Here is a 14,384-nt window from a genome sequence, read left to right as displayed (position 1 = left end):
CATTTAGTTCGAACCATCAACACCTTCATTAGATATATTAGGGTGTACTTCAGGGAGTTTAGATGTCGCTATGATGCTTGACAGAAGCTAAGGTAGGACTATTGATCATTTTACATGTAACCGTACATACGAGGGTATCCTCCGCTCCAATTACCACCGTAACTGCTTTCCTTTTCTCAGCAAACATTGCTAGACCACCGAATCTTGGGGAGCCCTCTTGTTTTAGCAAGGTCTTCTCAAGTTATGTAACTGGCTAATAAGAGGGTGGCATTATCTAAATGATTATCGTGTGAGCAATTGGCTCAGAACACCTTTCTTTGCTTCCAGTATGGCGGCTGCAACCACAAGGACGGCCCACCTGAGAAGAGCGCCCTTGGACTTCTTTGATCCGAGACCGAGGACCAACGCAAGGAAGTATGTGACTCCCTTTGTTTTGTTACCGTTGCGATCAAAGTTAGGCTTTGCGTCGGCAACAGCCTTCATCCGATTCATAACGGGCCACTGGTATGGCATGTATCGCACGCGAAAGAGGAAGTCAGCCCAGTAAGGGACTTCGGCGATAGTACGCTGATGGCTAAAAGTTCTGATAGAGTAGATGCCATGATAGTTGCCCATTCCAGACTGACCAACACCTCCCAAGGGAGACTGTGGAATCTGAGAGTGGAAGAAGGCATCATTACATGTGGCGCCGCCAGAGGTAACATTATCAAGAACTGCAACGCGTCAGGTATACTTTCAAAAGGATTGGAGAAGTCAACGTACTCTTATTGTTCTCGGCCTTGCTTCCAAAGGCGCTAAGAGAGAGAGGTGTCGGGTCAACTGTATTCGCAATGTCGATGGCCTGGTCGAGGGAATCAACCGGCATCATTGCGAAAATGGGGCCAAACGCCTCTTGGGTCATCATACTGTCGTTGATGTCGTCAACAAGCACCGCCGTTGGCTCCATGAAGAGAGTAGATTCGTCCATGGAGCCACCGAGGACAATCCTGCCGTTGGTGCCATCAAGCATCTTCTTGAGGCGGTTGAAGTGGCCAGCATTGACGATGCGGCAAAGGTCAGGGCTGTTTTTGGCGCCTTGGGGGAAGAAGGTGCGCATCTGGTTGTTGAGCTCACCCAAGAATTGAGAAAGAACACTTCGCTCGACGAGGATGTAGTTGTGAGACATGCAAACCTGGCCTGCATTGAGAGACTTCTGCCACAGAAGTCGTCTGGCAGCCAGTTTGAGGTTGGCGTTCTTGGTGACAAAGGCCGGGTTCAAACCACCGAGCTCGAGAAGCACTGGAGTCAGGGTTTCGGCGGCCTTCTGGGCAATAATCTTGCCGACTGCCTTGCCACCGGTGAAGCAAATCTTGTCGAACTTTTGCTCGAGCAGAAGTTGAGTCTCGGGCAAAGCACCATTAACATACGTGAAACATTCGGGGTCCAGGGACTCGTCAAAGATCTTCTTGAGCACCATGGCACAGTTGGGAGATGATTCAGAGGCCTTGAGAACAACGCAGTTACCACAAGCGATCGCGCCAATGACAACAGGGAGGTTGAGCTGAAAAGGGAAGTTGAAGGATCCAATGTTGAGGACAACGCCGAGTGGTTCGAAGCGAGTGCGGTGCTTCATGGCACGGAACTGCAAAGGGACATTGGGGACAGGCTCATCGCGTAGCCATTTTTCCATGTTGTTGACCATGTCGATACATTCTTGCTTGCACCAATCAATCTCGGCCAGAACAGCCTCGTACTTGCACTTGCGAAGATCTTTGATGAGAGCATCCTGCATCAGTTCAGTGTTGTCGACGATGGCCCAGTACAGCTTGCGAATCTGTTTCATGCGGAACTCGATGTCTTTGGTGCGGCCCGATCTGAAGGTCTTCCTCAAGAGATCGACCTTGGCGGCGATCTCATCGAGAGGCGTGTGCTCCAAAGGAGCAATGGTATAGGATGAATTGCTGCCAGCCATGTTGATGAGTGAGCGATGTTGAAATGTGGTTGGTTGGCTGGATAGATTAAGTGCTGACGCCACTGCCTGTGCTTTTGGTTGGTGTCGCGCGCAGGTTGGGTTGGGGGCGATGTATTTATGAGATCCCCAAGATGTGGCTTGTATGATGCGTAAACGCAAAAAGACAACTCCTTGTCCGAGAAGAGAATGGGGACGTTTTCAGTTAAGTAGATTTGGAAATTTGGAACCTTTGGTGATGGATTGTGTTGATGAGTTTGAGAATGCGATGATAGAGGACTTGTCCTAATTAATCAGTGGAGGTTACCTTGCGTAGAAGTCGAGATTGGGTGAGTTCGTGGCTCTAGTTAGGGAGGTAGTATTTCTGCGCAGCCTCAATATAACGGTCATAGACTTCAAGCAAGACCGAAACAGTTGCTGATGCGTCAAAGACTACCTATGTGTGTATGTAGGTAGATGAGATGTAATCAAGAATATAAAGGAGCCAGGACAATCGATTCCAGGGGATGGGATCCAATGCAAATGAGGGGCTCGTTGTATCGAACCCCGGATCGCCTCCCTCGGCAGCCCATCCACATCCACGTGCTGAATCATGCCGAGGCACAGTGTCGTCAAGAGCTTCAAGTCGTAGTACTACGTAGCAGTCTAGGTAGGTAAGGTACCTAGGGGAGATGGGATGAACTGGTTCAATGGATGACGATGACCATCAAATGCATTCCCCTATTAGGTAGGTTCCAGTCGGTGCCCGCGCGCATTTTGGGTGGTCCTGCACGCTCTAAGAGCCACCAGCCCTACATCAGGTACGCCCGCCGCCTGTTTAACTGCTACTAGTGCTTAGTCGGACGGCCGAAACTCATGAATTCAGTAGCTCTTCCAATGGCATCTTAGACCAGTCCTCTCTTCCTGGCGTATAATTAATAAAGTCGACTTCAATATTATCATTGGACTTGGTTATCTCTTCTACCACTATTTTCCTCGGTATGCACGGCTCGAATTAAGTTGACACTTAACGTTCTCGCTGTTGGGTTACTCTGTACTTTAAGCCCTTCCTTTTAGTATAGCACATTGCCACCTATAGTTAACGCACATCTCGCATAGTAGGTCTGAAACCGGCATAGGGTGTTTTTTGGGCTTTGCCTATCAATTATACCAGCATTTTCCAAACCGGCATGATCTTCATCCTTCTGTTGTCGGTACTCTACTGTCAGAAGCAGCCCAACCCGGGCCCACCTTTTAAGCTGGTGATAACCTCACTTCAAGCTCCTCGTGACAAAGGTGACAACTTCACTTATGATCCCGCTCCCATCAACAGGTCTTTCTCGATCCCCTTCCTTTCCAAAACCCTCGCCGCCAGCTCCTCTACCACATCCTTGACCCCGTCTCCCCAAAGTGCTGACACAACCCCAAACTTGGCCCCTAGCAACACCGACAGTTCCCTCCCCTCTCCTAACCCCCGCTCCCATACGCTCCCCGCGGCCTCCGCGCCATCGGCCTTGCCAGCGACCACGGCCGTGGGTGGCGCCGCTTCTCCCAAGTGCGGAGCCAGCACTTGAAGCCGTATGCGGCGAAGCTCTTCCAGGCTCTCGATGGAGGAGCCGTCGTATAGCAGAATCAGAGCATCCGCTTCCGTTGCTATGCGGCGGGATTCGGGAGCAGATTGAATAAATGTTGATGGGATGCGCTCAAGGTTGATGATGGTCGGAATGCCAGAGATGTTTGTGAGACGCTGGTCCCCGGATGTTTCGGTAACAGGATCGTACAAGTCTGTGAAGACATCTTGGCAATACTGGTATCTTGCTCAGCAAGTGCTCTCTCATACTCATAACAACGAACATCAACGCTGCAGTATCTGTTCGTCTTTTTGCACTGAGTTAACTCACTCTCCGTATGAAGCTCTTCTTCCCAGAGGCCGGAGCTCCAAGGATAATAATGTTGACTAGGTATTCTGTCTGCATCATGTAGTAAGTCGCCCTTTATCCTTTGTTGTTTTCTCGAGGAAAGCGAGTAATGAACGACGCTTTTTTTCAATGACAAAAAACGAGGTTATTTAGATGGGAGTCCATCATATGTTTCCTCATAATTGCTTGGCAGTCATGATGCTCTTAGTCAGCAGCCTCAACTTGCATGATGAAATGACATGAGTCTATTGCTTCATAAGGTTGGCTGTGCAGGCATTTTGATCACGAACGTCCTCCTAGACTGGGTGTTCATTCTACATTCGCTCCATGTGCACTCTGGGCAGTTAACTCAAAATCGCCTGTGACGGCTCAATATCCGTGTGCCTTTTGTTAATATCCGCTTATATATACACCTGCAGTTGTACATGCTCCGCCTATTTCGGCGTACGTATAATACATATCATCCCACGTTAAACATTTGAGGGTTTGTCTATTTGTTTCTCATCTCCTCGCACGGCTACCGCCTGCACTCTTACTGGGCGTTGCAGGCACAAGCTCCGCAATCTTAGCCTTCTTCTGATCCTCGGCGGCCCTCTTGATCAGGTACTCGTCGATGGCCTGTGTCCCATCGATCAGCCGACCACTCTCGGCGATTTTAGCATCCTCTATCGCTAAGCGTTGGCGGTGGGCATCAAGCTGTTCACGGCGCTCAGGAGACATGCGCCACTCCTTAGGGAATCGCGGCTTGGGCTGAATCTTATGATGTCGGGTATCAAGAGGGATATCCTCAAATGTGTCCTTGGGGTCTTTGGCCGCAGCAATGAGGTCGTCAACTAGATTGGAGAGGTAGCGCTTGTTCTGTGCTTGGTGTTCAAAGCTATCGCTGCTCATTTTGATGATTTCTGTCTCAGGGTTGTAGCGAGGGCCAGCAAGCTTCTTCAGCTTCTCGGTTTGAACCGGTGTGAGCTTCAGGTCATCGGGGGCGAACTGCACCACCACCTTTTTCTCCGCAGGGTGGAATTCACCCATATAAGAAGTGTACCGCCATCGCAGAACCTGGTTGTCGCTAGGAGGGACGAAGGGTTTGGCATACTCTGCTATAGTATCAGTATAGGCATGTTTTGTCAATTTCAGTCACACTCACTTGAAAGAAGAGGCAACTCCCATACTGCCAGTCGTGCGTACTGTCGCATATCTCGAATTTCGTCAAGCTTGCCATGAGCCATAGATGTTATGTCGTCCTCGTCGAATTCCTCAAGTTCTTCAGTGTTGGTTTCGGGATCCTCCTCGTCGAACCAGAATGACTGTTTATTGGGCCTTTCGCCCTTGTCATCTCTTGTGATATCTTCCAGCACTGACCTATCCTCTGACGCCCAGCCAGGGTGCCATTCCAGCTCATTTTGCAAGTAGTGGTCAATGGAATTATAACCATTCTCCTTGGCCAGCTGATCCAATTGTTTCAGCCCATCCGGTGTAGAAGCCTCAGCTAACGCGGCCTCCAGCTTCTTCAGCTCTATAGGACCGAAATCATCCTCCTCAGCGTCGTCTTGGCGTTGATCTTCCTCGCGCGCCCATCGTATTGTTGAGGTGGTAAATGCCCGTTGAGCATGCGGCTTCGGGCGGATAAGCTGCTGAGGCCGGACAATGTGTTGTATTCGAGGGGCCCGACGGCAAGCCGCGGCGCATAGCCTTGCGGCTATTGATACTGAAGCCATTGCAATTCGTCCAAGAAGGCAATGCCAGCGTCGAATTGTCGTCCGTCTCAAAAGGTGGGTTGGCGGGCTTTCAAAAATTCGGCTGCACCAGCAAGCTCAACTGGAGTTGGCCAAGTTCCGATGATTAGCCGCCATAGCTTCTTCCTCTTACATGAACCGGCTTACCTACCTACCCTATTGCGGAAACATGGTATAGTTTCAAGATTTAGAATCAACAACTTATCTGACTTTCTTTCACCTCTACTGATTTTCTCACGGATATGGAGAGGCCTCGTCTTGACCGCGTGTGTCTTGTCACGGTCGGCGCGACCACGGGGTTTGGAAAACTCGTTGAATCAGTACTTCAGCCAAGTTTCTGGCAATACATGCATTCACAGAGTTTTACTCAACTGCGCGTACAATGCGGCCCTGATCTTGCCCGGGCGAGGAAACAACTTGCCGATCGCAAAGATGACATTCCATCGGCCCTATGTATCGACCTATTTGCATCCAGAAAAAATCTCATGAAGGAGGAAATGTCTCTATGCAAGGACGCTGATGGCAAGAGACAACTTGGCCTTGTGATATCCCACGCTGGTAAGTCACCCGAGTATCTCGTGACTTGAACTTACACACCCAAGGTACGGGAACAATCCTGGATGCGTGGAAGATGGGGTTGCCTCTTATCGTTGTACCAAATATACATCTTTTGAACGATCACCAGACTGAGATGGCTAAACATCTCTCCAAGGAGGGGTATGCAATCATGAGCTCTGGAAGGTATTAAACCCGGACCTTCGACTGAACCTTCTTCTCATATTGGACAGTGCCGAAGATCTTGAAGAAGCTATCCATAAGGTGGGACTTCTCTGGGAGGAGAACAAGACTCGTTGGCCTCCACACGTTATTCCCTCCCAACAACCCAAGAGGCTTCGCTTGTGGGATCTCGCCCCTGAAGACGTCGCCAAAGAACAGAAGGCCACGATGGTGCATGATTAGGGCTTTGACATCCTCAAGCGCGCCGTTGGCCTCTGATCGGACAACAGACCACTTGGCAATGAGACGAGATGTATATACATTACGATTTGGGAGGAAGGCATATGTTTGGTGTTTAGGCGTATCTATTCTCGCACAACTTGTCAAAAGGTGCATCTATCTAATGTAAACTCTGTTGCCCGTGCCACCCGGGTGGGGAAATACTTGCCAGGTGTAGAATATATCTTGTTCAAGGCAAATTCTGAACCTTCCAGATCTTCACGTTGGCATCCCCTCCAGCGCTAGCAACTCTGCCACCTTCGACCCAGGCAACACCATTGACGCCGTCCTTGTGAGCGTTAGCAGCCTTGATTCGCTTACCCTGGTTCTTCTTTTCAAGACACCAGATAAAGACGTTTGTATCAAGACTACCACTAGCAGCGTAGGCGCCTGTGTCGTCCCAGGCAATAGCTGTTACCCGAGCAGTGTGAGCAGACCAGCGATCTGCGACCAATTCCCAGCTCCCAGCGCTGTAAACATAGATCTTTCCGACACTGTTTCCAGCGGCTAGATGCGAGCCATCATTGGAAAAAGCAAGTGCAGAGATAGTGCCAGTTGGGTTACTCAGCGACTTGACTTCTTCGAGCTTACCATTTGAACTGGCGTTGTATATGCGGACGCAATTTTCGTTGGCTCCAATGGCAACAAACGATCCGGATGCCGCAATAGCACCAGGGGTAAAGTCAAAAGACTGCTCGCTGACCAGCTTTTCGCCAGAGTACACGGAGACACCAGAGTAAGTCGCGACATAGACAAGTCCGTTCGCCGCACTTACACCTTTAGGTTGTGCTTGTAGCTTGATGGAAGTGCCCAAGAAGGTCTTGGCCGACTCGTCGACAATTCTGAGAGTATCGTCCCAACCAGCACTGAGTACCTGGCCATCGGCAGTGGCAAACTGAGCGACCTGGTTTGTATGTGCTTGCCCATCGACAACCGTAGCAATCCCTGAATTAACGTCCCAGTGGCATACGCGGCCGTCAAAGCTACCAGACCAGAGGTCAGCACCCTTGCCGTCAGATCCAGTCGACAGAGCGGTTATGCTCTTTCCGTGACCATATACAACGCGGACAGGTTCCGGCTTGCCCTCAGTCAAGTACGCGAGGTTGCCTGAAAGGCTGAGACTAATAATGAGGCCGTCGCTACGGCCAGGAACAAACACAATACCAACTTGCTGGTCACCCACGCTAACATCCTCTCCAAACTTCCAGGTTTGGATGACGCTGCCTGCATCGACATCCCAAAGCTTGACAGTTTGATCAGCACTAGCGGTGACGAACTTCCTGCCATCTGGCGACCATGATACGGCAAATATACTTCCCGAGTGCTCACCCTGCCCAATCTCTCTGGTGGGCTCACCCGTCTTCCCATCATAGAGCTGTATCCTCTTGTCGGCACCAACTGTAACCAAAGAGCTTCCATCAGGGGAATAGGCAGCGCCCAGAACAAAACCGGTATGTTGAGCGCTCTTGTTGTTGAACTTGTATGGGGCTCCATGATAGAAGACCATGTTGCCATCGTCGCCAACCGTAGCCGCACGGAACGGGCGCTGAGGTTTCATTGCGACGGCATTGACAGACTTGGAGTGACCGATGATCTCACCAACTGAGTTACCGCTATCGGCTGTAATGCAGCGACCGAATTGCTCGCGACCATCGCCAACAGCAATAACGCGTTGCGACTCGCCGTCCCAGGCAATATCGTTCAGACGACCAGAGATGATTCCGTACTCGCCCCTGGTACTCTCGATAGACTCGGGCTCCCACACCTTTAGCATTCCGCTTGAGTCGCCACTGGCGACCTTGAAGCCATTAGGAGCAAATCGAGCGACGGTTGTAGGGGCGGTGTGGCCGGTGTATTCCTTTGCGTCTGAAGGGTTGTCGATGGAGCGAACAAATATGGATTTTCCGCACTACATGGGTCAGAGACATCATCTACAGAATGTAGTCTTCTGGCAGAGGGAAGATCATACAGGATAAGCTATCCGTTGACCCTTGGAGTCGGCCGAGATCTGAGTTGGCTGACCACGGTTTGTAACTGGGACTGCCGCAAGGATGCGGTCGAGAGTGATGGATGGAGAGGCCATGACGGAGGCAGCGGCGGTTATGAAGTATAATTGTGCTTCTGGAAGGTAGAGAGGATAGGGACGCGAGACAGATGAGAAAATGCACCCGTATAAAGCCTTGAAAGTCAAAATGCCGTCAGTTTCTAATGCGAAGTTGTTGTAAACGTGGGGGAAACGTTTCTTGTTTGGAGGGGCACTTCTACGTACGTCAACAAGCTAGTGTGGGGCGCCTTACCTACCTTAGGTAAGGTAGGTGTTCAGACTGTGAATGGTCTAAGGTACTCAGTACTCCGTAGTAGTGAATACCTAGACTATTTACTCGAAAAACGGTCTTATTATTGTGACATCAAACTTTTGAATATACATCTAGACGTATGACCGCTACTTAAGCAGGCATTCTTTCCATTACCATGCACCTCCATGTCACTAGTTTGGAATTCCCAATTAACCTCCTTCATGACATACAATGAACTAAAAAGTGAATATTTATCGAGCTGCTTAACGTCTGCCTATCTTACTCTAGGCAATAATGAGAAGCTACACAAATGGGACCATAGCAACAGAAGCGGTCTCTCCTCTGCTCCAAGCCTCTAGGCATCAAGTACCAATATCATGCCTATTCAAATGACTTGACTTTGTAGCAATATCCAATGGCCCGGACGTCAAATGGTGTCACAAGTGCCATCACCTCACAAGTGCAAGCTATAATATGGAAGCTCAGGGCTACATTACCCCAGTTTTCTAGCCAGAAAGAGCATGTACTTTATTTGGATACGATGCTGGCTGCTTGTAATATGGGTGGCATGTTCTGGGCCCCCATCTTTATCCCCAGTATGATACTTGTGCAGGTTGTACTAAAACAATACGAGGCGAGTGAGGCATCCATATGCACGACGCCTGCCATCGAAGGCTGCGTCTGTTTATCTCGTGGCATCACCACTGACTTCTAGTCTGCATTGCTCGATTGAGTACCGCTCTATGCCAAACAAATAGCCCTCCAACTTAACACTCAAGGAACCTGAGCTGTAATAAGTCCACAAAGGCTGCTTATGGCGCGTCAAGATACACACCGTTGTGTCTGACTGGGCAACCGAACTCACACCACGAGAAGGACATACGATGTTGCAGTTGTGCAGACAAAAATAGCCAACTAATCCATCGCTTCCACCCACTCATGAACTGCATAACACAGCATAACGCCGCACAACATCGCACTGGTTCGGTTCAGCCTCCTTGCCCCCCTGAAAGCACGCTAGTCATCTCCCCATCTCCATGCAGGGACATCTCCCGGAGCAAAAGCTAGGATAACAGCAGCTTCAAAGTCTCCCGTTGGAGGAAAACAGACCGAACGACACAGGCGTAGTAGACAGGCACAAGGGTAACATTATTCGACGGTGGCCACAATTACTGGTATGTTTGAATCCCCACTCTGACTGTCGTTACTCCCAGCCAACGCAGGTCAGCAACCCTGCCGAAATCGTAGAAATCAATGGATCTGTACTGAATCGTGTGAATACTGTTGACCGCCACGACTTCAAAGTCATTTATGAGGTGCGACTGAGCATCGGTTGGGATATGTCGGTGAAATGACCATCGGTATGAAGTAACAACAGATAAATAAGGTACCTTAGTAGGTAGAAACAGGACTTTGTCCAAGCTCAAGCCACTAATAATACAAAAGACACGGAACGGCAACATGCAATCAGCCATTTATCCATCCCCCTCAACACTCTATCTCCAACCCAAATTCTTGAGCAAAACCCGAGCAGCCCTTGTCAGCCACGATAACCCATGCCATGTACGGGGTACAGTTCATACTTGTTATGGGCGCGCATTGGTCTCGCCTGGGGGTGGGACGGCAGAGCATCCTTACCCATGCCCATGCCCATGCCCATACAGCACGATGCTAAACAAGACCCTGTTGCTAATATCCCCCGTACTCGCCTGTGTGATTAAAAACGCCTCGGACTCCTCAGTTTATATATATCTGCCCTTGATCTCCCTGTGCCAGGACCCGTCTTTTCTCCTTAACCTCCTTAACCTCCTCTACATTCTCCAGTTCTTCCTACTACATCCTCGAACGTCGACCCTCACGTAATTGCCATCATGAAGTTCCTCTGGTCCCTCGCCCTCTTCGCTGCTGCGGCTTCCGCCCAGTCCTCTACGGACTCTGGCGCTGCTCCCTCTGCCTCTAGCGAGTGTGAGGCTGACTACATCGTCAAGAAATGTCTCGAGACCGAGAACGCAAAGGTCGAGGACTGCAAGGCCAACGATTGGGACTGTCTCTGTGCTGCATATGAGGCTGTTGCTACGTAAGTGGAGCATGCCTGTACACTTTGAGCTGAACTTGTCGTCTAACATATACTTCCAGCTGCTTCAACAACTGCCCAGACGACCCTCGCGTCAGCTCCGCCCAGAGCCAGGTTCAGGTCAACTGCCAGCAGGCCTCTCTCTATGGCACTGCAACCAAGGCCACCAAGACCAGCTCTTCCACAGCGACAGCTGACGCATCAGATGCTACCGCCACTGGTTCCGATGCCCCTGATGCGACCAGCTCTGCTACTGAGTCTGCCGCCAGCGCCGAGAACACCAACAATGCTGCCGACAAGGCACGCAACACTGCTGGTGTTCTTCTTGCCGTCGCCGGTGTAGTCGCCGCTATTCTGTAATTGCATGTTGGACATGGTTTATGAGTAACATGGAGGAGTTTGATTTGGTCTGAGCTTACGGCCGAAAAGCGTGCCATCAATGATCTATCTAAGTAATAATCTAATTCATTAATACATACTCGGCTAGGTAAATCATCTTAGCCGGTTGATGAACTGAATTTCATGTACGATGTACGATGTACGAATACTCAATGTGTTTTGCTGAAAATACTGTAATTCCAAGATCTGCACTACTATTACGCTTTGCCTCTAACCTTAATTAGAGACAAACATTCGTTGTTTAATCCGATTGGTCGCCATCGAGCATTCGCAGGGATTACCTCAGCATGCCCATACCTACCTTGTGTAAGAAAGATAGTAGTCAGGGGTCCTCCGTAGAGATGACCGTTTCTTGACCGACCGACCGGGTCAAGTTGTGAGTCTTCGTAGTCGTGGGGAAGAATTGCTACGCTTTGGGCCTAATTCATCGTGCATTCACACTGCCAGCTTGCTCCCATGACAAACCATGCTACAAACAGTAAACTGCTTGGAACTAAAATCTTGATATAGCTATTCCGATCGTACATGTCCCTTCTTGTCTAGGGATATTCGCTCAACATACTAACAACGAAAACAAAACAGAGGTGCAACAACCAAACTGCATTCCAATAAGAAGTCCCGTTCCGTAGCGCCTCAGTGAATATACTTAATTCTCTAATTCAAACAAGATCGCATGTTTCCCGTACTGTAATCCCACAAAGCGCCCCCAATAGCCTCAATTTTCGTTTGTGACAGACTGAAACCAAGCAGTTGTCGTTTCTCAATCGTGACCTGTTCCCAGGGTTGTTCGTAAGATGACTAAAAAAAATATATGGTTGAAAATCGGTGGTTCAAGAAGAAAGGCGAATCCAATGGTTTGTGACTGTACGGCGTTGGCAATGATGAATCGGAAGATCGGTACACAACGTGTAGATGCTATGTTTCAATAGTTCAGAGTTTACGCGACCTTCGTTCCCTGGCATTACTCTTGACTGGCGTCATCAGAGTAACATGCTTGGGGTCGTCCTTACGAAGCCTTACGGCGCCTGATGCGCCGCTGGATCCCCGACGCAGTGAGCGCGAATCCTGGTCGTCATCCAACGTGATCTCTTCTACATCCGACACTGACTCGGTTTCAAGATGATCACTTGTGCCAGAAACAGAGGAGCCATCATCCGTATCATCGTACTCTCCATCATCACTAACAAGGGAAGGGGCATTGTTGCTGACCATGGTATTGGGGCTCATGTCAACATCTTCCATGTCCAAATCTTCGTCTGAAAGCACAGGATTCGCATTACGCGATCCGCAGTTTGCAGACGTCTTGAAAGCGATTGGTGGAGCACGGCCTTTGCTACTGGCTGAATGAACCGATGCGGCCATGACAGTTGGAGAATGAGTAGCCTTTGCGGGCACGCGCATAACGACTGGTTTCCGCACAGCAGACGGATCTCCCAGTTCTATTTCGTCAAGTGACGTCTCAGCAGGCTCCGATTCCTCACCGGAGGTCATATCGTCCAGTGCGATCTTTGTCTTTGCATCTGCAACCAGTTCACGCAGATTGCCGTCGAACTTCCGACTTTGCAGGAGATGTGAGAGAAAGGGCACATCCGAAGCTCCGGCGACAGAGCCAGTCATTTTCACTTCACGACCACGGGGTTTGCCATGAAGCGAAGGGATACGAGTGACGCCAGGCAGCTTGCCTTGGTGATAAAGCCTAAGCGAATCGGCAATTCTTGATCTGAGAGCAATGTATGCCTGCTGTTCCGTCATACCTGGTTGGGCAAAAGGATGCACAGAAGTGGAAGTCAGAGTTGGGATGATCGGTGTAGGCGCCTTTTCCTCTCCAGCAACCCCCCCTTCTGTTACTTCGATTGGATGACCGCTCTGTACGGCTGCTTCCTCGTGGCTCTTGAAGTCCCTCTTGTGAGCAATGCGGCAGTGGTTGATAAATCCCTGAGTACTTGAAAAGTTCTCCCGGTTGCAATCAAGACACACCAACTTTACCGTCTTCCCATCGGCGCGCTTCAAGATACATGGGCCGGCCTTGTCTTTTGGTTGAGGATAGCCACTTGACAAAGACTGTAACTTCTGGCTCCCAGCTCCACGACCTGAACGGGCCTTGAGCGAAGTTCCAGATTCGGTAAAGCTATTTCTTGTCGTCCGCCCTTCAGCAAACGAAGCTCTCGCGCGTGAGGCTTCTGGAGTAAAATGCCACTCGGGCTGTATGCCATCAAATGAAGGATCAGGAATAAGCCACTTGGCATAGTGTCTGGCATATGGACCATCAACGACACCAAATGGGGGTGCCCACCTTGGCACAGCTTCCCCCGAACGTGTCTGAATAGCAGGTCCCTTTCCGGCACTGACATTCAGCATCTGTTCAGGAGTTGGGCAATTCACGGGGTATGGGATGAGATGACAACGTCTGAGCTGCTCCAAAGCAACCTGGCATTTTGCGAGTTCCTGGTTAATGAGCCGAAGTTCATCATGCTTTAGCAAAATTTCAAGACCAAACTGGTGGCGAATCTCATCCCGGGCATCGTCCAAACTAGATGCCGTGGGACTTTCTTTTGGTTTTGGGCCGGATGCTGAGAAACTGTCGCCTATTACATCTAGGTCTATCTTGGCGCGCTTTATAGGCACGTTCATATCGGACGTTTCATCAGCGACATATACGCTTGGCCGTCTCCGTTTGGGAGGCTGCGCCTCGGGCAACGCTGATATCTCCGTTTTTGGTAACAGAGGTGACTGAAATGGCTTCAGTAGGTCTGCGATGGGTGGTGTTGCCGGCACCGTCTTGTCGCTTCCCCGTGATTCAGATGTCCAGAATCGAAACATGAGGATACCTCGACAAGAAGTCAAGGAGAAGACCAAAAAGTCACGACGGAAGGGCCGTAGCAAGCTTTTGTATCAATGTGATAGGCAGCAGCAGTGTGTGGATTTGAAGGCGGGTGAAAAATTATGGGAATGGGTGCCAAATTTGTGGCGCAGGTGAGGCTGACGTAATTGGAAAGTAGGCTTGCGGATCGGACAATCGGAGTCGGGCGCAAAGGGGTT

General features: G+C 50.0%; 7 protein-coding genes across 7 annotated transcripts; 2 read left to right on the top strand and 5 right to left on the bottom strand.

Moving 5' to 3' along the window:
• Positions 1 to 282: 282 nt before the first annotated feature.
• J7337_005591 (uncharacterized protein) lies at positions 283 to 1,951 on the bottom strand (the record flags this gene model as incomplete). Its single annotated transcript, XM_044823266.1, has 2 exons — positions 283 to 713; positions 763 to 1,951. The coding sequence occupies 2 exons, from the start codon at positions 1,949 to 1,951 to the stop codon at positions 283 to 285; spliced, it is 1,620 nt and encodes a 539-aa protein (XP_044681757.1).
• Positions 1,952 to 3,236: 1,285 nt separating this feature from the next.
• On the bottom strand, positions 3,237 to 3,903 carry J7337_005590 (uncharacterized protein; the record flags this gene model as incomplete). The annotated part of the gene is made up of 2 exons (XM_044823265.1): positions 3,237 to 3,734; positions 3,829 to 3,903. 2 exons carry the CDS (start codon positions 3,901 to 3,903, stop codon positions 3,237 to 3,239), a joined length of 573 nt encoding a protein of 190 aa, XP_044681756.1.
• Positions 3,904 to 4,347: 444 nt separating this feature from the next.
• On the bottom strand, positions 4,348 to 5,561 carry J7337_005589 (uncharacterized protein; the record flags this gene model as incomplete). Its single annotated transcript, XM_044823264.1, has 2 exons — positions 4,348 to 4,943; positions 4,991 to 5,561. The coding sequence occupies 2 exons, from the start codon at positions 5,559 to 5,561 to the stop codon at positions 4,348 to 4,350; spliced, it is 1,167 nt and encodes a 388-aa protein (XP_044681755.1).
• Positions 5,562 to 5,821: 260 nt separating this feature from the next.
• J7337_005588 (uncharacterized protein) lies at positions 5,822 to 6,539 on the top strand (the record flags this gene model as incomplete). Its single annotated transcript, XM_044823263.1, has 3 exons — positions 5,822 to 6,137; positions 6,182 to 6,296; positions 6,368 to 6,539. The coding sequence occupies 3 exons, from the start codon at positions 5,822 to 5,824 to the stop codon at positions 6,537 to 6,539; spliced, it is 603 nt and encodes a 200-aa protein (XP_044681754.1).
• Positions 6,540 to 6,765: 226 nt separating this feature from the next.
• On the bottom strand, positions 6,766 to 8,658 carry J7337_005587 (uncharacterized protein; the record flags this gene model as incomplete). Its single annotated transcript, XM_044823262.1, has 2 exons — positions 6,766 to 8,484; positions 8,545 to 8,658. 2 exons carry the CDS (start codon positions 8,656 to 8,658, stop codon positions 6,766 to 6,768), a joined length of 1,833 nt encoding a protein of 610 aa, XP_044681753.1.
• A 2,085-nt stretch (positions 8,659 to 10,743) lies between these two features.
• J7337_005586 (uncharacterized protein) lies at positions 10,744 to 11,306 on the top strand (the record flags this gene model as incomplete). Its single annotated transcript, XM_044823261.1, has 2 exons — positions 10,744 to 10,949; positions 11,009 to 11,306. The coding sequence occupies 2 exons, from the start codon at positions 10,744 to 10,746 to the stop codon at positions 11,304 to 11,306; spliced, it is 504 nt and encodes a 167-aa protein (XP_044681752.1).
• Positions 11,307 to 12,275: 969 nt separating this feature from the next.
• J7337_005585 (uncharacterized protein) lies at positions 12,276 to 13,976 on the bottom strand (the record flags this gene model as incomplete). Its single annotated transcript, XM_044823260.1, has 1 exon — positions 12,276 to 13,976. The coding sequence occupies one exon, from the start codon at positions 13,974 to 13,976 to the stop codon at positions 12,276 to 12,278; it is 1,701 nt and encodes a 566-aa protein (XP_044681751.1).
• Between the last annotated feature and the right edge of the window lie 408 nt (positions 13,977 to 14,384).

This window comes from Fusarium musae, chromosome 4 (assembly GCF_019915245.1).
Source record: "Fusarium musae strain F31 chromosome 4, whole genome shotgun sequence".
Classification (NCBI taxonomy): Eukaryota; Fungi; Ascomycota; class Sordariomycetes; order Hypocreales; family Nectriaceae; genus Fusarium; species Fusarium musae.
Note: the sequence above shows the minus strand (reverse complement) of the source record. Positions and strands in the feature narration are given on the sequence as shown.